At 59.9% G+C, this 22186-nt stretch overlaps 1 protein-coding gene across 10 annotated transcripts in view; it reads left to right on the top strand.

Annotated features, from left to right (window-relative positions):
- Positions 1–858: 858 nt before the first annotated feature.
- Positions 859–22186, top strand: part of GRIN1 (glutamate ionotropic receptor NMDA type subunit 1) — a 29698-nt gene continuing 8370 nt past the window's right edge. For 3 of the 10 annotated variants that reach the window (XM_034929618.3, XM_034929621.3, XM_034929622.3), the window contains exons 1-9: positions 1141–1526; positions 3794–3928; positions 7578–7754; positions 10057–10119; positions 10914–11014; positions 18575–18696; positions 18769–18943; positions 20170–20314; positions 20412–20495. In XM_034929618.3, the coding sequence (XP_034785509.1) occupies positions 1269–1526; positions 3794–3928; positions 7578–7754; positions 10057–10119; positions 10914–11014; positions 18575–18696; positions 18769–18943; positions 20170–20314; positions 20412–20495 (1260 nt within the window). In that variant the 5' untranslated portion in view covers positions 1141–1268. Of the gene's footprint in view, positions 1527–3793; positions 3929–7577; positions 7755–10056; positions 10120–10913; positions 11015–18574; positions 18697–18768; positions 18944–20169; positions 20315–20411; positions 20496–22186 lie in introns of all 10 variants that reach the window. The other 7 variants (XM_034929623.3, XM_034929620.3, XM_034929616.3 and 4 more) reach the window with 4 other exon arrangements.

The following is a 22186-nucleotide window of genomic DNA, read 5'->3' as shown; positions in this document are numbered from 1 at the left end:
TGTCCCATTGGGGGCGTTTGCTGTTAGGTCTGCAGAATCCTCAGTTGCTATTGGAAATGGTGACATCACTGGCAGGGGCGGAGCTTCAGCCATCCTTCAAGTTAGGGAGGGGCACGCACACTCCAGGGGTGGAGGGGGACAAAGACTGGGTGGTGTGGACCAGAGGGATGGGTAAGGCTCTGGAAAAGGGGGCGCTGGAAGCGCATTGCGAGGGGGTTGGAGACAGAGAGAGGAGCGGAAGCTGAGGGTGTGAAACGGCTGGCCCCGAACACACCTCGCGGGGCTCCAGTGATTCCTCGTGTCCGACCTCAGCCCCAGTCAGTGCGGGTCCAGTTTCCAGGCTCTCGCGGAAGGCCTGGCTGAGCACATGCGGCAGCCACGGTCATCCTCCCTATTCCTCCTAGCCCGAGGAGGGGGGTCCCAAGTTACATGGCCACGCAGATGGGGCCTCTCCCTCATTTCTGAACCTTGTGGGGAGGGGAACCTTGAGGGGAGCGCCCCCCAGAGGCATGGCTTAGGGTCTCCCCCACCCCTCTGGAGCTCCAGTCTGCAAGAGTCAGGAGCAGAAATATCGCTGACTGTGGGTGACGACTCTTGCGCGCACACACACATACAAGCGGGCACGACGCGTTCGGTCATATTAAAAGGCACGCAAGGGTGCGGGCTGCACGCGGTGACACGGACCCCTCTAACGTTTCCAAACTGAGCTCCCTGCAGGTCCCCGACAGCACAGGCCCCTGTCCCAGGACCCCTCCAGGCACGCGCTCACACGCACACGCGCGCTCCCCGGCTCACGCGCGCTCCGACACACACGCTCACGCGAACGCAGGCGCACGCTCTGGCGCGGGAGGCGCCCCCTTCGCCTCCGTGTTGGGAAGCGGGGGCGGCGGGAGGGGCAGGAGACGTTGGCCCCGCTCGCGTTTCTGCAGCTGCTGCAGTCTCCGCAGCGTCCGGACCGGAACCAGCGCCGTCCGCGGAGCCGCCGCCGCCGCCGCCGGGCCCTTTCCAAGCCGGGCGCTCGGAGCTGTGCCCGGCCCCGCTTCAGCACCGCGGACAGCGCCGGCCGCGTGGCGCTGAGCCCCGAGCTCCTGCGCACGCTTCAGCGCCCCTTCCCTCGGCCGACGTCCCGGGACCGCCGCTCCCGGGGGAGACGTGGCGTCCGCAGCCCGCGGGGCCGGGCGAGCGCAGGACGGCCCGGAAGCCCCGCGGGGGATGCGCCGAGGGCCCCGCGTTCGCGCCGCGCAGAGCCAGGCCCGCGGCCCGAGCCCATGAGCACCATGCGCCTGCTGACGCTCGCCCTGCTGTTCTCCTGCTCCGTCGCCCGTGCCGCGTGCGACCCCAAGATCGTCAACATTGGCGCGGTGCTGAGCACGCGGAAGCACGAGCAGATGTTCCGCGAGGCCGTGAACCAGGCCAACAAGCGGCACGGCTCCTGGAAGATTCAGCTCAATGCCACCTCCGTCACGCACAAGCCCAACGCCATCCAGATGGCTCTGTCGGTGTGCGAGGACCTCATCTCCAGCCAGGTGCCCTCCCCCACCTCCGCCACCCACCTCCCCTCTCCTCCATCCTGCAACCCCACACCCCCAGTTTCATTCCATCCTTTCCGTGCCCCCTTCCTCCCTGTAAGACACCACCCCGGAGTCAGCTGGCTGCTTCCGGGAGGCCTCGTCTCACTAGGAACCAAACACCAGGGTCTGCTGGCTCCCCTATCTTGGCCTGAGACCAGTCACCTGCCACCTTGGCTGGTCCTCAGAGGGTCCCTGGGGCTCCAGGCCCTGACTGGTGTGTGTAGACGTGGGGCTGGAGTGTGTCAGTGTGGGGGTGGGCATTCCGGGTAAGAGAGTAGAAGCGCCTGTCCAGCTACATGCCCGCCCTGCAGAGCTTTAAACAGGACGGGGCCTGGGGCCATCTTTGTTTCTGCTTCCAGGTTCTCCTGCCCTTTCTTTCGTCCCTTCCCCCTACCGATGGGTCCGCCTGGGAAGAGAAATGGCTCAGGCGCCACGGCAGGACGCTTTGTGGGGGTGGGAGTGGGGGTGCACACGCGAGAGGCATCAGGGCATGGGAGCTGTCGGCAGCCAGCGCTGCGGGGCAGGACGTGGCTCCTGGGATTCTGCCTGTCGGAGCTGTCCGCCCCTGGGCCGAGCGCCTGCTGAATTCCAATGAGGCTGCAAGGATCTGCAATGCAGCCCTTTATGTAAGAGGCAAGACAGACATCCAGCCTAGCACCGCTCACACGTGCCTACCTGATGGACACACCACATCTGTGGACACACATGCTCACACTCACACCAAATGTTACATTAGCACACACTCATGCACCTCAGCATCAATCAATTTCATATGCTCATCTGCACACATGCAGATCCATGGACACCTGCTCATGTGCCACACACGGCTTGGCATGCATTCCCAGAGGCACGTGCAAACATGCACATTTACACACACGGTTCCAGTCATTCACACGCATGTACACGAACAGACATGCCAGGGCATGTGATGCATATAACCATACCCTAGCACACGCGTGAACATCTGCATGGTCACACACGGACCTACGGGTCTTTGCCAAGCACCTCTGGGTGCAGGCTGGAGGCAAGAGCTGGGGGAGGGAGAACCACTTCAAACAGCTGCAGCTGCAGGGCCCACACCAGAGTTTTCTCAGAAATCCTCCCTCCCCACTTCACAAGCCACCCCCGTGCCCCAGCCCAGGACACCATGGGATGGGACTGGGGGGATGCATCTGTAGCCAGTGGCTGCGATCACATATTCCATCTGGGACTGGGGAGGGACACGGAAGGTGGACTCAGGAAATCCAGGAGGGGCCATTCCTGGGGAATTGCTTCAACTCACGCCCATGTTGCTGTCTGTCTGTGGGCATGGCCTCTGCAGCAAAGGCAATGCCTGCAGCTACCACTCACGGAACACACCCCCGGCCAGGTACTGTCCTGCCACGTGGGGCCATGCAGTGCACCCCGCCCCCATTCGCCAAAGCTCTAAGAGGCACAGGCAGAGTTGGGGACAGACGCAGGTCCTTGTTGTGTGAAGGTGGTGTGGACCCCCAGCTGCCTGCCTCTCTGCCTTGGGAGGCTGGGGAGAGAGGGAGGCATTAGCTCCAGGGGGCTGAGCCGCTGGCTTTAGATCTGCCCCATAGGGCCTTGGTCATGGGCAGGAAGGCTGGGCTGCACCCCCAATGCCTCCCTTCCCTTCCTTGAGGATGAGGCCAGCACTCAAAGTAAGGGCTGGGTGTTGTTCAGACGGAGCCCATCACAGGCCCTGCCCCTGGAGACACTAGCAAAAGGGACCTTGGCCTCTTTGGCAGCTCCTAGCTGCTTCCCCCTGAAGTCCGGTACCAGCCTTCAGAGCTGCCCGCCCTGTCTCGGGATGTGGGCTGGCCCCACCCCTGGCCCATCAGGAAGGACGGGTGGGTTCTGAGCATCAAGGCCATCATGATGCAGGACCAGCCATCCTCCCCAGTCCACCTTGGGTGCGTCCCGTGCTCCAGGCCCCCAGGACATCCCAAGGGCAGTCCTTCACCTGGCCCTTGAGCACAACGCCTGCAGGGCCCTAGTCAGCAGTGTGAGAGGAGTGAGGGGAGGTCCAGGTGGGGTGTCCCTCCCCTGCCCTGTGGGCATGTGTGCATCTGGGCCTGGGCATGTAGCATGTACCCAAATCGTGCCCCCAGCCCCCCTTAGCCTGCTGGGTTCAGCCCCTGCTGCTTCCAGATCTCAGCCTCTAACCCAGTGCCTGGCTCACCCCTGACTCAAGCTGACCGTGTCTCCTGTGTCCACAGGTCTACGCCATCCTAGTTAGCCATCCACCTACCCCCAACGACCACTTCACTCCCACCCCTGTCTCCTACACAGCCGGCTTCTACCGCATACCCGTGCTGGGGCTGACCACCCGCATGTCCATCTACTCGGACAAGGTAAGCCTGACTGCCAGACCAGGCCTTCCGGCCCTCGGCCCCAGGGCACAGCCTGGCCACTCCAGGAGCAGCGGGCCGACCCGCTCACATGGAACTCACACACCACAAACTCTCAGCCACACAGCTCCCCCACATTCATGCACATCCACACGCTCTCACGTGTCCAACTCACACATCTGCAAACACGCTCACATGCACACTCACGTGCTCTTACACACACAATACACACTCTCTTGCACATAGAGGGCTCACGTGGAGCCCAGCACGTGCCCCCAGCCCAGAGCAGGCCAAAGGGAGGGGGTATACATCACACACTCACACATCACACACACATCTCACACACACACATCACACACTCACACATTCATACAGCACCCACACGCTACACTGCTATGCTCACCCTCCCCACACATGAACACTGGCACACCCACGGATTCGCACAAAGTCACACACACTCACTGGCACAGGCACCAGTGACACCCCCTAAGGACGAGAGGGCCCGTGGGCTAGGAGAAGGGATGGCTGGGAGGCTATCTAGACAGGTGGACTTTGAAGGGGAGTTTGGAGAGCTGGGGGTTGCTCCAGGAGGAAAGGGGTGTGCACGCAGCCAGGGTGGTGGGGCCAGCCTTTCCCACTGCAGGCATGGGTGGAGAGCAATGTCTGTGGTTGCAGCTCAGGGTGGGGGGTGCTGGCCTGGGGGCTTCCAGCCTCTTGGGCCAAGGGAACCTTGGCTTAGCCTCCTGCAGACCCTCCTGGCCCACAGGCTATGAGGAGGGCTTCTATCCAATCCTGGAACATCAGCTGGAAGAGGGGAGAGGTCATCCAGTCAGTTTTGCAGGAATCTCCAAGCCAGAGAGCCATGGGGGCTTGCTCTAGGTCACACAGCCCTCCGTCTACCCAGGATGCAAACTGGGCACTGAGAGGCTGACCAACCTGGGGCCACTGGCAGACAGACCTGCAGGGCCACTTGGCAGGGGACATCCAGTTTGGTGCCAGCGCTGAGGAGCCAGAGGGCTGGGCTGTGCAGCCAGGCTTCCGGGTCCCCCACCTTCTCCAAATTCCTCCTGCCCAGAGTCCACAGTCCTTGGTAACACTGCCTTAAAGCACAGGGGTCGTCCCAGCCAGGCCCAGGCTCTTCTGGGAGGATGGAAGGCCCCAGAGGCAGGAACTGAGACAGAGGCTGGAACAGCCACCTTCCTGAGGCTCTGAAAGCCCTGGCGTGCCCCCTCGGCACCCAAACTGCTCCTCCCAGGTGACTTCACCTCTGGCCATGGGAAGGTGGGGGTCTCATTCCTGTGCCCTCAGGCACGACCTCCTTTGCCTCTCTGGGCACCAGTTTCCTCACATGTGAAGGAGGGAAGATGGCCTTACCCAGGAAAGCAGCCAGTGGTCAAATGAAAGGCGGGGGAAACGGATGCCCCCGGCCCAGAGCAGGCCAAAGGGAGGGGGCACAGCTCACAGCTGCACCCTGGCCTTACCACAGTCTCTACACTACAACCAACCTGTGCCCAAAACATGAACCGGCAAGGCCAGGTCAGAGCTAGTCCAAGACCTCAAGCACAGCCTGCCTTGCCACCACGTCACCAGGTGGATAGACAGAGGCAGGGGACATTTTTGCACCCCAAGGCACTGCCCCAGGCCACAAAGAGGGAGCAGGTGAAAAATAACCTGGAGGCCTCAGAGGACCACAAGATCAGTAAGAGTCCACAGGGACACTGAAGGAACCAGGGCTTACCTGGACAGACCCAGAGAACTGAGGCAGAGGGGGGCAGAGCCTGCTCCACTCCCGGCCGTGCCATGGCACTCCGTGGCAGCTTGAGGCCAGGAAAAGCAAGCCAGGGCAAGCAAGCACCACGCTCTCACCTGGGGAGATGAGGCCTTTAGCCCCAAGAGTGAATTCTTCTTCATACATAGAGTTGTTTAAATTTGGGAGGACTCTATGGGCAGCCCCAGGGGGATCTTCGAGGCGCTATGTGTCATCAAGAATTTCCTGAGCTCAGCTTGTCCAAAGGTGGTGGGCTGCAGGGGAAGAGGTGAGCTCACCCCAGGCACAATTCCACAGAAACCCACGTCCCTTAGGGTGCTATGGGGCCAACACCAAACCTCCTCCATTTCCGAGATTATATGTGGGAGGAGAGGCCGGGGTGGGAGAGAGGTTCCCAGGGTCTAGAAAGTGTCCCCAGGATGGTGGGGACAGGGGTGGGAAAAAGGAGGGGTCCCAGGGTCTAGAAAGTGTCCCCAGGTTGGCCGGGCGCGGTGGCTCACGCCTGTAATCCCAGCACTTTGGGAGGCCAATATGGGCGGATCACGAGGTCAGGAGATCGAGACCATCCTGGCTAATACGGTGAAACCCCATCTCCACTAAAAATACAAAAAAATTAGCCGGGCGTGGTGGCGGGCGCCTGTAGTCCCAGCTACTTGGGAGGCTGAGGCAGGAGAATGGTGTGAACCCAGGAGGCGGAGCTTGCAGTGAGCCGAGATCACACCACTGCACTCCAGCCTGGGTAACAGTGCGAGACTGTTTAAAAAAAAAAAAAAAAAGTGTCCCCAGGGTGGTAGGGACAGGGGTGGGAGACAGGAGGGGGTCCCAGGGTCTAGAAAGTGTCCCCAGGGGAGTGGGGACAGGGGTAGGAGACATGGGGTCCCAGGGTCCAGAAAGTGTCCCCAGGGGCGTGGGGACCGGGGTGAGAGGAAGGGGTCCCAGGATCTAGAAAGTGTCTCCAGGGGCGTGGGGACAGGGGTGAGAGGAAGGGGGTCCCAGGGTCCAGAAAGTGTCCCCAGGGGTGTCGGGACAGGGGTGGGAGGGAGGGGGTTCCAGGGTCTAGAGTGTCCCCAGGGGGGTGGGGACAGGGGTGAGAGGAAGGGGTCCCAGGGTCTAGAAAGTGTCCCCAGGGGGGTGGGGACAGGGGTGAGAGGAAGGGGTCCCAGGGTCCAGAAAGTGTCCCCAGAGGGGTGGGGACAGGGGTGAGAGGAAGGGGTCCCAGGGTCTAGAAAGTGTCTCCAGAGGGGTGGGGACAGGGGTGAGAGGAAGGGGGTCCCAGGGTCTAGAAAGTGTCTCCAGAGGGGTGGGGACAGGGGTGAGAGGAAGGGGGTTCCCAGGATCTAGAGTGTCCCCAGCGGGGTGGGGACAGGGGTGAGAGGAAGGGGGTCCCAGGGTCTAGAGTGTCCCCAGCGGGGTGGGGACAGGGGTGAGAGGAAGGGGTCCAGGGTCTAGAAAGTGTCCCCATGGGGGTGGGGACAGGGGTGAGAGACAGGAGGGGGTACCAGGGTCTAGAAAGTGTCCCCAGCGGGGTGGGGACAGGGGTGGGAGACACGAGGGGGTCCCAGGGTCTAGAAAGTGTCCCCATGGGGGTGGGGACAGGGGTGAGAAGAAGGGGGTCCCAGGGTCTAGAAAGTGTCCCCATGGGGGTGGGGACAGGGGTGAGAAGAAGGGGGTCCCAGGGTCTAGAAAATGTCCCCAGCGGGGTGGGGACAGGGGTGGGAGACACGAGGGGGTCCCAGGGTCTAGAACGTGTCCCCATGGGGGTGGGGACAGGGGTGAGAGGAAGGGGGTTCCCAGCCTCCGGCGGGTGTTCCGGCAGTGGGAGGCGGGTGGGAGGGCGGGTCCCCACGGGTCTGCCTCAGCCCGCCGTGCCCCCGCCTCCCGCAGAGCATCCACCTGAGCTTCCTGCGCACCGTGCCGCCCTACTCCCACCAGTCCAGCGTGTGGTTTGAGATGATGCGTGTCTACAGCTGGAACCACATCATCCTGCTGGTCAGCGACGACCACGAGGGCCGGGCGGCTCAGAAACGCCTGGAGACGCTGCTGGAGGAGCGTGAGTCCAAGGTGAGGGTCGGCGCCGCGGGCGGGCGCCTGGCGGAGCCGAGGTGCAGGACGGGCCGCCTTGTGTCTGTGGCTCCGTGTGTGACACCCTCTTCTTTCCATCGTGCATGGTCAGCACCACCACGTCTGGCGAGCGCCCGCCCCAGCCTGTCCTCGGCTCATTTCACTCGCTTTTGCCATTAGTCGAAATCTCCTTCGTGTCAGTCCCTGCGGGGCGAGGGCCAGACCACCTGGAGCTCCGCAAACACCCCTGCCCCGCGCTGCCCAGCGCCCTCGTCCCCTCCTCCTGCCCATGCCCCTCGCTCCCTGGAGGCCCCAGCCGGGCTTGGGACTCGTCACCCTTCCCGCCCACCCTGTCCTGAGTCCCCAGCAGCCTCCCTCTGGGCAAGGTCTCCCCTGTACACGACCCCCACATACCGCCCCTGCAGGCCTGTCCCCTCCTGGCTGGGCCCATTCCCTGTCCTCCCCCGCGTGGCCACCCCTGAAGCTCTGCATCTCATGGCTCAGCAAAGCCCCATCCACAGACACCTGCCCCCCAGCCTGGACCGCCCCTGTGGGCTCCACTCCCCTCCTTGCCCCCACCACAGGGCTCCCTCTGCACTCCTCACCAAGACCCATTAGCCACCTGGTTCTAGGACACACTGACCCCCAACACAGCCAGGCGTCCACTCTGTGGGGCTGCAGAGAGATCAGAGCTGGGATTTGGGGGGGTCCAAGCGACCCCTTTCCCCTTCCTTACCACTCCCATTTGCAGTCTGGGGCAGAGCTGGTTCTCGGCTACAGACCCCCGGAGCCCTGGGTGCTCAGCACCTGGGCCAGCTCCTGATCAAGCAGTGGGAGGAGGCCCAGGCTGAGGAGGGCCAGACCTATGGGTGGCTGGGAGCATGTTTCGTGTCAGAGCTGGCTTCATCGGACTTAGGGCCAACCTAGCACCCCCCCAAGGCACCCCAGGCCCCGGGAGGGACCAGAGGGCATGGGTTGGGGGTAAAGCCAGGGGCAGACCAGAGGGTCCTGGGAGTACTGTCGTGGGGGGTCTGCTGAGTCTTGGGGCGGGAGGGGCATGAGCACCAAGGGCCCCACCCAAGACAGTGCCCCTCCCCCCAGTGCCCGACAGGCCCCTCCCCCCAGCACCCGACAGGCCCCTCACCCCAGCGCCCGACAGGCCCCTCACCTTCTGGCGTGTCCACCCACGGCCACGGACTCCCATCACACACTCACCCCTGCGCACCCAACTGCCTGCTTTCACTCACAGGTGCATGCACACATTCCCATCACACTCCACACCTCCAGCCACAGGCTCAGGCTTGCCTCCATGCAGCTCCAGCGCCACACACACACCTGGACACGTGCTCAGGTGCGCTCCTCACACACACACCTGGACGCGCACAGGTGCGCTCCTCACACACACACCTGGACACACGCTCAGGTGCGCTCCTCATGTGCATGCTCACCCTCACTTGCGCCGGCCAGTACACACACACATGCACACACGCACACACGCGCACACGCACACATGCACACATGCACACACGCACATGCACACACGCACACGCGCACACATGCACACACGCACACATGCACACATGCACACACGTGCACATGCGCACACACGCACACATGCACACGCACACACAAGCACGCACACACGCACATGCACACATGCACACACACAAGCATGCTCAGACCATCTGGCCCTTCCCCAACCTTCACAGGCCTTTGTGGACTAACCCTCCCATGCTGACACCCACAGGCGCGTGCCACCCCTGCAGGCGCACATACGCACACACACCCTCTTGGGCGCATATGCGAGCCGATGGGCGTGGGCACCCCAGTTAGTGAGGATACCTCGGTCTCTTGAGAGGCAGAGGGAGACCAAGGAGAGGGAGGGGGAGGGACATGGGGACAGGCCCCGGGGGGGCTGCTCACCTCCCACTCAGGACTGACACAGGTTGGAGTGGGCACTGCTGGGGCCACACAGCAGGTGCACGGCAGGGTGGGGGCGGCAGGTGGGGCTCCCTCGGAATGGTGGACGCGGACAGGGCCTCCTTTTCTCCTGAGAGCGACCGTTTCCAAGAGCACAGCTTCGTGGCAGGGAGCCTCCACGGCCCCGCCCCCACGACCCTCACCCCCCAGCTCCACCCCGGCCCCCAGCCCCGCCCCGGGCCTCGGTGTTTGCGAGCTCCAGGTAGGAGCCCGTCTGCAGACGTGCCGAGGAGGTGGTGTGATTGCTTTAGCGCCGTCATTTTCAACCGTTTATAATCTTCTTCTGTGTCTGCATATTTTCTCTGTGCACATTATTCATCAGAGTAAAAAAAGGAACTATGAAAACCTCGACCAACTGTCCTATGACAACAAGCGCGGACCCAAGGTATATATGCATGGACGTGCACGCCACCCACGGCTAGGGAGCCCTGGCCTCGGCGCCTCGGCCACTAGGGCCACTGTCTGGCCCAGCCGCCGAGCCGCAGGCCCAAGCAATGAGGAGAGGCAGCCGGCAGCAGGCAGGAGAGGGCAGGCAGGAGAGGGCAGGCGTGGCGGCGTGGGTGCCTGAGGCCCACCCGCCGTGACCCTAGCCTGCACCCTCGAGGCAGGCGCGGCTGCAGGAGGAGCTGCTCTCCGGGAAGTGCATGCGAATCTCCGAGACCCCAAGGGTTTCCTCGTGGAACCCGGGAGGGAGCCCGCCCGCCTGGCCACCCACTCGCCGGGGCCGGGCTGCTCCTCAGGGGCCTGCGGAATCAAACCTCAGAGGACCTCCCATGGTTTTGGAAAAGTCAGCCCCATCTCTTTTCCTGGTTGCATTCCAAAACTCTTTTCTGTTTCCCGTCCGCTGCACGCCTCCTGAGTCTGGGTCCACTTCAGCTTGCATGCTCAGTGCAAAGATGAGGACAGGAGTGAGGTGGAGAGAGAGATCCAGAGAGAGCAGAGAGAGCACAGAACGAGCACAGGTGAGCGCGCAGGCTGAAGACAGGACAGGACCGGAGAGGCGAGGCCAGGCCAGGCAAGGACTGAGGAAGGCAGGCGGAGGCGCAGGTGGCAGGCGCAGACCATGGCAGCCCTAGCTAAGCTGCCTCGGGGTTCCCAGCGGCTCCGGCCCAACTCTCACCCCTGAGGCGCTATGTCCCCTGCCCCAGCCGCCTGCTAACACTCTTGCTCACACCGCAGGCAGAGAAGGTGCTGCAGTTTGACCCAGGGACCAAGAACGTGACGGCCCTGCTGATGGAGGCAAAAGAGCTGGAGGCCCGGGTCATCATCCTTTCTGCCAGGTGAGGCTGGGCAGGGCCCTACACACTCCACACAGGATGGTACCTGAGCCAAGTACCCGCCATCTGAGCCAGAGCTGGGACATTGTTGGGCACAGCGACCTTCAGCTTCCAAAGCACCTTCACCAAGGACAGCCACCCCCACCCCCACCCGCACCCACACTCCTATCGGCATGGCTGATGTGACACCCTCCATCTGTCCCTCCCTCCCTGGGCCCTTCCCCATTCCACAGTCACATGCTGCTGCTGCCCTGAGGTGGGCTGTGGGAGAGGGATATGGAAGAGACCCTGCCCTTGGGAAGCCCGGCAACTCAAGGGGGCAAACCTGTGCAAACAAGGCCCAGGCCTGGGGCCAGGGACTAGGCCCAGGGAAGTGATGTGCAGGTGTGCCAGGCGAAAAGGCCCACAGCAGGGAGAGGGCCAGATTTCCCAACTGAAGGATTGCAACAGCTGCAGCAGCAGCTTAAGGGGAAATCAGTTAGGTACCCGGGAAATCAAGCTGCTCTGGACAGGGTCCGGTGCCACAGAGCAACCTCGGGGTGGAGCCCACTGTAAAAAGCTCCCTATTTGCAAATGGCTAGGTTCTCCCAGGAAGGAAAAGCCTGGGTGACTGGGAATAGGAAAAGCAAGAGTGGGGAAGGGCAGGGTGAGGAGCCTTGCCCCATGGGACAGCCAAAACCCCACTGTCCCTGACCTAAAAGCTCTGCTAGGCTCCAACAGAGTGGAGCAAAACAGCAGTGAAACACCCGGAGGAACACAGCCCAGCTCTCCAGCCCTGCATATGGGAAAGAGCCGGCGACACTCTCAGTCCCAGGGCAGACCACCATTTCCACGGTCCATCAAATGACCCTCTAGCACGGAGACAGATGCAGCCCCCTCACCAGGGCAGAACGCAGGGTGGGGCCAGCCAGGGCTCCTCGGACTAGAAGGCAGGAATCTCCCCAGCCCAAGGCAGGGTTGTTGCTTAGAGCTGCCCACGGGGCCTTACATGCTCCTCCTGCAGCTGCTATAAAAAGGCACTAATCGTCCCCCATTACGCCCCCTGCACTCGGCTTTAAGCTCACAGGTCACTTGTCCACTCCACTCATCCAACTGCAAGCCCCAGGGAGGGTTGGCCTGGGCTCCAGGAAAAAAGATTTTTAAAGACGTGACCAGGCAAGGTCGGGGTATGCACAGGTCCCAAGGAAGGAATGCCCCGCCCAGGGAAAGACCCGCCCAGAAAAAAAGACCCGCCAAGGGAAAGCTCCACCCAGAAAAAGACCCGCCAAAGGAAAGCCCAGCCCAGAAAAAAGACCCGCCCAGGGAAAGCCCCACCCAGGGAAAGCTCCGCCCAGATAAAAGCCCGCCCAGGGAAAGCCCCACCCAGAAAAAGACCCGCCAAAGGAAAGCCCAGCCCTGAAAAAAGACCCGCCCAGGGAAAGCCCCACCCAGGGAAAGCTCCGCCCAGATAAAAAGCCCGCCCAGGGAAAGCCCCGCCCAGAAAAAAGACCAGCCCAAGGAAAGCTCCGCCCAGATAAAAGCCCGCCCAGGGAAAACCCCGCCCAGAAAAAAAGACCTGCCCAGGGAAAGCTCTGCCCAGATAAAAGCCCGCCCAGGGAAAGCCCCGCCCAGAAAAAAGACCAGCCCAAGGAAAGCCCTGCCCAGAAAAAAGACCGCCCAGGGAAAGCCCCGCCCAGAAAAGACCCGCCCAGGAAAAGCTCTGGCCCGATAAAAGCTCAGCCCAGGGAAAGCCCCGCCCATAAAAAAGCCCCGCCCAGATAAAAGCCCCGCCCAGCGAAAGCCTCGCCCAGGGAAAGCCCCACCCAGAAAAAGACCCGCCCAGGGAAAGCCCAGCCCAGAAAAAAGACCCGCCCAGGGAAAACTCTGCCCAGATAAAAGACCCGCCCAGGGAAAGCCCCGCCCAGAAAAAGTCCCGCCCAGGGAAAGCCCCGCCCAGAAAAAAGGCCCGCCCAGGGAAAGCCCCGCCCAGAAAAAAGTCGCGCCCGGGGAAAGCCCTGCCCAGAAAAAAGACCAGCCCAGGGAAAGCCCCGCCCAGAAAAAGTCCCGCCCAGGGAAAGCCCCGCCCAGAAAAAAAACCCGCCCAGGGAAAGCCCTGCCCAGAAAAAATTCGCGCCTGGGGAAAGCCGTGCCCAGAAAAAAGACCCGCCCAGGGAAAGCCCCGCCCAGAAAAAAAGACCCGCCCAGGAAAAGCTCTGGCCAGATAAAAGCTCCGCCCAGGGAAAGCCCCGCCCAGGGAAAGCCCCGCCCAGAAAAAAGCCCCACCCAGGGAAAGCCCAGCCCAGAAAAAAGACCCGCCCAGGGAAAATTCCACCCAGAAAAAAGACCAGCCCAGGGAAAGCCCAGCCCAGAAGAAAGCCCCACCCAGGGAAAGCCCCGCCCAGGGAAAGCTTCACCCAGGGAAAGTCCCACTTAGAGAAAGCCCCACCCAGAAACGTGCCACCCAGGGAAAGCCCCACCCAGTGAAAGCCCCTACCAGAAAAAGCCCCACCCAGAAAAAGCCCCTCTTAGAGAAAGCCCCGCCAGACTCTCAGAAGTTAATTTCCTTTTTCGTTGTTTTGAGAGGGAGTCTTGCTTTGTCTCCCAAGCTGGAGTGCAGTAGTACAATCTCAGCTCACTGCAACCTCTGCCTCCTGGGTTCAAGCGATTCTCCTGCCTCAGCCTCCCGAGTAGCTGGGACTACAGGCACAAGCCACCACACCCGGCTAATTTTTGTATTTTTAGTAGAGACGGGGTTTCACCATGTTGGCCAGACTGGTCTCGAACTTGTGGCCTCTTCTTTTTTTTCTTTGAGATGGAGTCTCACTCTGTCACCCAGGCTGGAGTGCAGTGGCTCGATCTCGGCTCATTGCAAGCTCCACCTCCCGGGCTCACGCCATTCTCCTGCCTCAGCCTCCCAAGTAGCTGGGACTACAGGCCCCTGCCACCACGCCCTGCTACTTTTTTGTATTTTTAGTAGAGACAGGGTTTCACCATGTCAGCTAGGATGGCCTCAATCTTCTGACCTCATGATCTGCCCGCCTCGGCCTCCCAAAGTGCTGGGATTACAGGAGTGAGCCACCGTGCCCAGCCACTTGTGGCCTCTTCTGATATTTTCTGAATTGTTTACACTTCCCTTACTCATCACAGAGCTTGAGAGAAATTCTGTAGCTGTGATGGGATAAAAGGATGGATGGGCAGGTGAACAAATGGACAGACAGCTGGCTGGGAAGTGGAATTTCTTCATCCAAGATGGGTCAACTCAAGGAATTGATTGCCCTAAAACATACCTGTTCCACTGTTGGCCACTTTTGCAATAGACAAGTTCACATCAAGCTAGACCTGCCTGATCCCTACATTCTAACTGGAGTGACCAACAGGACACGGGAGAGAAAACCACATACAAAACCAATCCACAGAACCCCGCCATGCCCAGGTCCCCACAGAGAGGGGAGGGGGCGTTTTCTCCACTGTTTTTTCTCGGCCAGTGAGCCCCTGAGCCATGCGCTGCGGTCCCACAGGTTGACCCTGTGTTGCCAGCCTCAGGGCCAAGGTCACGTTTCCAGACATGGCCCTAAGAAAAATGCCAGCCCAGGGGAAGGGACATGGTCAGGGCACACAGGAGCCATGTGCATACCACACATCCATGCCCATGAGCACACACCACACACCACATGTGTATGCACATACCATACACACGTGCACAAATGCATGTATACACACTATAGTCACACCATGCATACATCTCTACCCACACATGCAGAATCATGTACAGGTCATACACAACACATACGCATGTATGCACATGCCATATACACACCACATGTACCATGCATACACCATACACACATGTGCGCAAATGCATGTACACACACCATCACACCACTCATAAATCTCTACTCACACATGCAGAATCATGAACAGGTCATACACAACACATACATGTGCATACATGCCATATACACACCACGTGTACACACATGCACCATGCATACACCATACACACACGTACACAAATGTATGTACACACACCATAGTCACACCACTCATAGATCTCTACCCACACATGCACCATCATGTACAGGTCACACACAACACATACACGTGCACACATGCCACATACCACGTGTACACACATGCACCATGCATACACCATACACATGTGCACAAATGTATGTACACACACCATAGTCACACCATGCATCATCTCTACCCACACATGCAGAATTGTGTATAGGTCATACACAACACATATGCATGTATGTACATGCCACATACACACCACATGCTCCGTGCATACACACACAAATGTATGTACACACCATAGTCACACTACACATACATCTCTACCCACACATGCACCATCATGTACAGGTCATACACAACACATACACATGTGCACATATGCCATATACCACATGTGTACACACATGCGCCATGCATACACCATACACACGTGCATCTACACATACAGATACAGGCACACACACCACCATATACATCACATACAAAGACACCCACTGATATACGCACACCTACATACATGTACACACAGCACACATGCACATACATCACAACACACGTGTGCACCACACACCATGTGCACACCCATACACCTATGCTACATGCACGCCATACCCCACACATAGGCATACACTGACCACAGCACACATCAACCACACACCCGCCAACATAACTCTTTCTCTTTTTTGGGGAGATAGAGTCTTGCTCTGTTGCCCAGGCTGGAGTGCAGTGGCGTGATCTCAGCTTACTGCAACCTCTGCCCCCTGGGATTCAAGCGATTCTCCTGCCTCAGCCTCCTGAGTAGCAGGAATTACAGGTGTGTGCCACCATGCCCGGCTAATTTTTGTATTTTTAGTAGAGATGAGGTTTCACCATGTTGGCCAGGCTGGTCTTGAACTCCTGACCTCAGGTGATCCGCCTGCCTCAGCCTTCCAAAGTGCTGGCATTACAGGCATGAGCCACCGTGCCTGCCTTTTTTTTTTCTTTGTGTGTGTGTGTGTGTGTGTGTGTGAGACAGAGTCTTGCTCTGTCACCCAGTCTGGAGTACAGTGGCACAATCTTGGCTCACTGCAACCTCGGCCTCCCAGGTTCAAGTGATTCTCGTGCCTCAGCCTCCCGAGTAGCTGGAATTACAGGTGCAGGCCACCATGCCCGGCTAAGTTTTGTATTTTTAGTAGAGACTGGGTTTCACCATGTTGGCCAGGCTGGTCTCGAACTCCTGGCCTCAAGTGATCCACCCACCTCGGCCTCCCAAAGGGCTGGGATGACAGGCATCAGCCACCGCCCCCAGCTCCAACAACTTTTTTTTTTTTTTTTTTTTTTTAAGATGGAGTCTCACTCTGTCACCCAGGCTGGAGTGCAGTGGCGCGATCTTGGCTCACTGCAACCTCCGCCTCCCAGGTTCAACCGATTCTCCTGCCACGGCCTCCCGAGTAGCTGGGATTACAGGCATGCGCCACCACCCCGGCTAATTTTTTTGTTTTTGTAGAGACGGGGTTTCTCCATGTTGGTCAGGCTGGTCTCAAATTCCTGACCTCAGGAGATCTGCCCGCCTCGGCCTCCCAAAGTGCTGGGATTACAGGCATCAGTTACTGCGCCTGGTCTCAAAATACTTCAGAGCAATGGCTCTGGACTGTCAGGGCTGGAAAGGACCCTCCTCTCACATGCTGAGCTCCTTGGAGCGGAGGCCAAAGTCCCACAGCAGAGGCCGACTGGCCCACCCAGCATGCCCATCTCCCAGGAGTGCAGAGAGGCAAGCGCTGGGCAGTGGCAGGCACAGGCCTTCTTGACCCCAGACCTTCAGCCTGTCATATTTTGGCTCCTCCTTAGTGAAGGTTGTTGAGGGTGTTTTGCAGAGAGACATGACGCCAATCTTAATTTTTGACAATTTTCCATAGTGTGCAGATAATTTGTTTCCAAAACTTTTCATTTTCCTGAAGTCGTCTTGATTGGTATCAGCTATTTCCATAAAACGATCGGATGAGTTTTGATGGACAGATCAGGCTTTTGTTTACAACTGTTTTGCTCCTAATCATTCCACCACATCACATGTCATGGACCTGAATTGCGTCAAGAAGACGGGCTTGTCTGTCAGGCCCTGGTGGGCACTTTGATAGCGGGCATGCTGTGCCATGACACGTGTGGTGTTGGGTCTTGCTGGACAAGCTGTGCTGTGTTCAGTGTGCGGAGGAGCCTCTGCTAGATGCTCTCATTTGGGGCACTGGGCCAGTGCTACTGGGAGCACTTCTGTTTTGTGTCACTGACATCCAATAGCATCGTTATGTAGAGCAAACACCGAAGGGCTGCATTTCTTTGTGGGCTTATTCTCGAGAAAACTGGGGGCAGATCCCTCCTCAAGGAGGGGAGGGCCACCTTGGTTTCCAGAGTCAAGCATTGTGAAAATTACCCAACACTCAGGCAATCCACCCAACCCTGCTGCCCATGTCTGGAGAAGCAAAGTGTCAGGGGTAGTCCAGGCCCACCTGGAGACAGGTCAGGCCCTGCAGAGAAAGGTCTGACAGACGGGGGTGAGGGAAGACCCCCCCAAAGGCCTCCAGAGTCCCACCAGGTCTCCAGGTCCTTGTCATAACCAGAGAGGCCCCAGCCCCAGAGGACCAGGTCCCCTGCTCCACTGTCCACAGGGGCCCACCTGCAAGCACACTGGCAGAGCTCAAGACCACACATGCCTGCAAGGTGAGGCCTGTCTGGGCTCTGTCCTCCTGCAGGCCCCAGGCCTGGGTGGCTGGGCGAAGGCAGCTGCTTATGCAGACCCCAGGGGGAAAGCCGCCTCTCATCTCTGGCCGTCCCCAGGACGCTGGATCCACCAGTATCTCACCAACCTGGAGAGCCCCTCAACCCCTCATTTCACATGTTTGAACATAGAGGACCAGAGGGGTGTGGCCTGTCTAGGAGGTCTTAGGAGCTTGGGTCCTGACTCTGCCACTTACCAACTCTTGTGTGTCCCATGTGCCTCCGCTTCCCCTCGGGACACAGAGATATTGCAAAAGTTAAACAACATAATCCCCGTAAAACACTTTGAGCAGTGCCTGGTATCTGGCCAGCAAGTGATCAATGGTGATCCATTACCATCCTGGGACCCCATCAGGGCCTTCTGAGGTGGAGGGAAGGGCGTGCTGGGGAGCACAGGTGCAGGTCACAAGAAGGAAGTCAGTCCCATAAGCCAGGTATCTAACCCCATCCCTGCTCCCCCAAGGTAAGGGCCAGCATCTAACCCCATCCCTGCTCCCCCAAGGTAAGGGCCAGCATCTAACCCCACCCCTGCTCCCCCAAGGTAAGGGCCAGCATCTAACCCCATCCCTGCTCCCCCAAGGTAAGGGCCAGCATCTAACCCCCTCCCTGCTCCCCCAAGGTAAGAGCCAGCAACGGAGGCCTGGGAGGCTCCTGGGTTCTGGGCCGCAGCGCCTCTGCGGGGTCTGCAGCCTTCGCTCTAGGAGGGGCTGGGGGCTGGGCAGGTCCCTGCTCCAGAGGAGGAGGACCTGGGCCTGCGGAGCGCCGCGGTGGGAGTGCTGGAGTCCTGGCCCGTCATCCCCGTCTGCCCCACAGCGAGGACGATGCTGCCACTGTATACCGCGCAGCCGCGATGCTGAACATGACGGGCTCTGGGTACGTGTGGCTGGTCGGCGAGCGCGAGATCTCGGGGAACGCCCTGCGCTACGCCCCGGACGGTGAGTGCTGGGCCTTGGCGGGGTCCCCGAACGGGGAGGCCCCCACGGGCTCTGAGTCGCATGCTCGCCTAGGCATCCTCGGGCTGCAGCTCATCAATGGCAAGAACGAGTCGGCCCACATCAGCGACGCCGTGGGCGTGGTGGCCCAGGCCGTGCACGAGCTCCTCGAGAAGGAGAACATCACCGACCCGCCGCGGGGCTGCGTGGGCAACACCAACATCTGGAAGACCGGGCCGCTCTTCAAGAGGTGGGCGGGGCCTCCCCGGAGCTGGGCGGGGCTGCTCTTGGGAAGGTGGGCGGGGTCACTCCAGAGATGGGCGGGGCCGCTCTTGGGGAGGTGGGCGGGGTCGCTTCCAGGAGGTGGGCGGCGTCGCTCTCAGGGGTACTGCAGTGGAGCCTGCTGCCAACATCCTCTGGACACTGTTACTTCTCTCCTCTCCCCCCACACCCCCAGCACCACCACATCTAATGGCACAATCACCTGCCCTCTTCTCAACACTGACACGAGTACCTGGGCTGTCACTGGAGTGGGGACTGGCTCCACTGCCTCCGCCCCTACTTTCCACACTGCAGCCCACCCTGAAACAGCACCCCTCTCCCTGTGTGGCTGGCAGCCTTTGGGAGGAGGCTCTTGATGCAGATGGGGACTGAAAGCTTCCAGGGACCCAGGAGGCCAGACAAGCAGCCCAAAAACAGCACACGAGCCTTAGACAGCCAGGGTTGGCCAAGGCCCAGAGACCCAAGTGAACATCTGCAGTGTGGCAGGAGTTAGCTCACAGCAGGCCTGGACACCATGCCATGCCAGCTCACCCCCAGATCCCCAACCACTGAGTAGCACGTGCAGAGCCACCATCCACAACGCCCACATAAGTGCAGATGTAGGCAGCACGTGTGCACACACACGACACACATACACAGAACCATGTGTGCACACAGACTCAGGCACATGACACACACGTGACACAAGCACATGCATGGGGTGCACCCCACATAGGGATCACGTGTGCACACAGGTTCACTGATGTGGCCCGATGGGTACAATGCACACGTGCACACACAGCCGGACAGGACAGCCTGGTGGTTAGAGCCGGCTCAACCTCTCCTTCACTTGCTGGCAAGAGGGCAGGCATCCTTCTGAGCTTCTGCCTCCGTCTCTGTAAGACAGGATGGTTGTGAGGACAACGTCCTAACCCACAGAAAGCCGGGTCTGGCACCCATAAACCACTCAGCTGTCATGAACCACACCGTCCATCTGGTGCAGGCAGATACCACGGTGTCCAGGGTCTGGCGTCTGCTGATCTTTCCGTTCTTGGGACTGGGACAAGGGAAAAGCCCGAGCTGCTCAGCAGGCAGGAGAAGGAGCAGGGAGAAGGAGCAGGGGGAAGGAGCAGGGAGAAGCAGCAGGGGGAAGGAGCAGGGAGGAGCAGGAGAAGGAGCATCTCTGAGAAGCCTCAGCTATGCTTCCTCCCCTAGAGTGCTGATGTCTTCCAAGTATGCGGATGGGGTGACTGGTCGCGTGGAGTTCAATGAGGATGGGGACCGGAAGTTCGCCAACTACAGCATCATGAACCTGCAGAACCGCAAGCTGGTGCAAGTGGGCATCTACAATGGCACCCACGTAGGTGGGGGTCATGAGGGGGTGGGGGCTGGGGCCTTAGGGTCCTGGGGCCAAGACCCCTGCGTGGCCACCCTCCATCTCATACTCCCACCCCCAGGTCATCCCTAATGACAGGAAGATCATCTGGCCAGGCGGAGAGACAGAGAAGCCTCGAGGGTACCAGATGTCCACCAGACTGAAGGTGGGGGCCCCACAGACCTCCCTCAGTGTCCCCACCCCAGACAGCCCATCCACCCCCTCTGGCCTGAAGGAGGAGGGTGCGGTGAGGTCAATGAAAGCCACTAAAGGAAGTGGGGGTGGGGCCTGCTGCCCCTGGACACCATCCAGCACACCTGGCACAGCACAGGAAGCAGAGAGAACAGGAGGGAGGAGAGGAAGCTGCCCCCATCCCACAGGGGGTCTCCAGTGCCCCTCTTGACCCAGCCCTACTTAAGTCTGGGGCAGTTAGTTGTCTGACAGGACCCTGCTGGGGAAGAGCAGATGGGGGACAGCAGGCAGACCTCAGCTTCAGCACTCGCTGTCCCCAGTCCTGGTCCTCCACACCCCTCATCCCTCCTCCAGCCTGCATGGCCTCCTGATGGGACCAGGTCAAACTGTCCTCTTCCACCGTGTGGGACAGCCCTTCCTGACTCCCCTGGGCCTCTGAGAGCCTCTGCCCTCGCCGGCTTCCTCCTCCGGAACATCTTTCCCTTGGCTCCCTACTCCAGGGTGCTCTCCTGGCCATTCCTCCCCGGGCAGAGCCACACTACCCCCACTCCACACACACTCCAGTCCTGGTAGCATCACAGACCACCAAAGGCAAGGACCTCACAGGCAACACGCCCACCAACCTTCTCTCGGTCATTCCAAGCCCTCAAATGTCTCTTGACCCTGTCTGTTTTCTGAGCCCACCCCTGAAGCCTGGTGTCAGCCCCTGTGACCTCTCACCCAGGCTCCCTCCCCTGCTCTGCACCGGCCCCTGTAGCTTCTCACCCAGGCTCCCTTCCCTGCTCTGCAGACAGGGTGGGGTTTTCCAGTGCCAGTGTGGGTTTCATTGCAGCCCAGACACCTCACACTGAAAAGTCTGAAAGCAGCGGTCAAATGCTAATGGCCAAAAGGCCCTATCTAGGCTGTGAGATGGAGATGGCCTTTTACAAATTTGTTTCTGGCCTCACTAATTTTTTAAAAATACTAGCATATATATTACCTGTATAACAGGAAAATGTAATGAAAGTTTTATAAAGCAAATCAACTTCTTCAATGGCTCCTGATTCCCCTGGGGATAAAAGACAAAATGCTGCCTGGAGGCTGAGGGTGGGCCTGCCCCCCTCTCAGGCTCACCCTGCCTAGGACATGCTGGGAGGGTGCCTCTCCCACCACCCCCATGCCTCCCTGCCTTTGCAGTTCTGGACTGCAGACTCCTCTGCTCCACCTGCCCTCAGGCACCTGCTTGATCCCTGCCCACCTTGAGGGCTCAGCTCTGACACCATCTCCCCTCACAGTTCTGGCAGTGTGCTATGCTCTATTCCAGCCCCCTGTGCCCCAGATCCCTTCCCCACCCCCATGCCATGGTCCCTTGAAGGACAGACAGGAGGGCGAGCCCAAGCAGGAGTGTGGGTCAAAGAGGCCACGGCGCAGTGGAGCACGTACACACGGGCAAGAGAAAGGAGCCAGAGACCTACATTCAAAGCCTGAGGGCTTCGGGACTGGGGGCCGGGACAGGCAGTGCGCCGGGATGAAGGGAGGCACGAGTGGGTGGCCCCACGGGTCCCAGGTCCTGTGCAGGTGCAGGGTCGGCTTTGTGGACATGCCCCTGTCCTCGTGGCACAGCAGGGTGGGGGTCAGCCTGCAGGCTGGGCTGTTTCTCACCCCAGGAAGATGCCTGGCATACAC

Source organism: Pan paniscus, chromosome 11 (genome assembly GCF_029289425.2).
Source record: "Pan paniscus chromosome 11, NHGRI_mPanPan1-v2.0_pri, whole genome shotgun sequence".
NCBI classification, from domain to species: Eukaryota; Metazoa; Chordata; class Mammalia; order Primates; family Hominidae; genus Pan; species Pan paniscus.
Note: the sequence above shows the minus strand (reverse complement) of the source record. Positions and strands in the feature narration are given on the sequence as shown.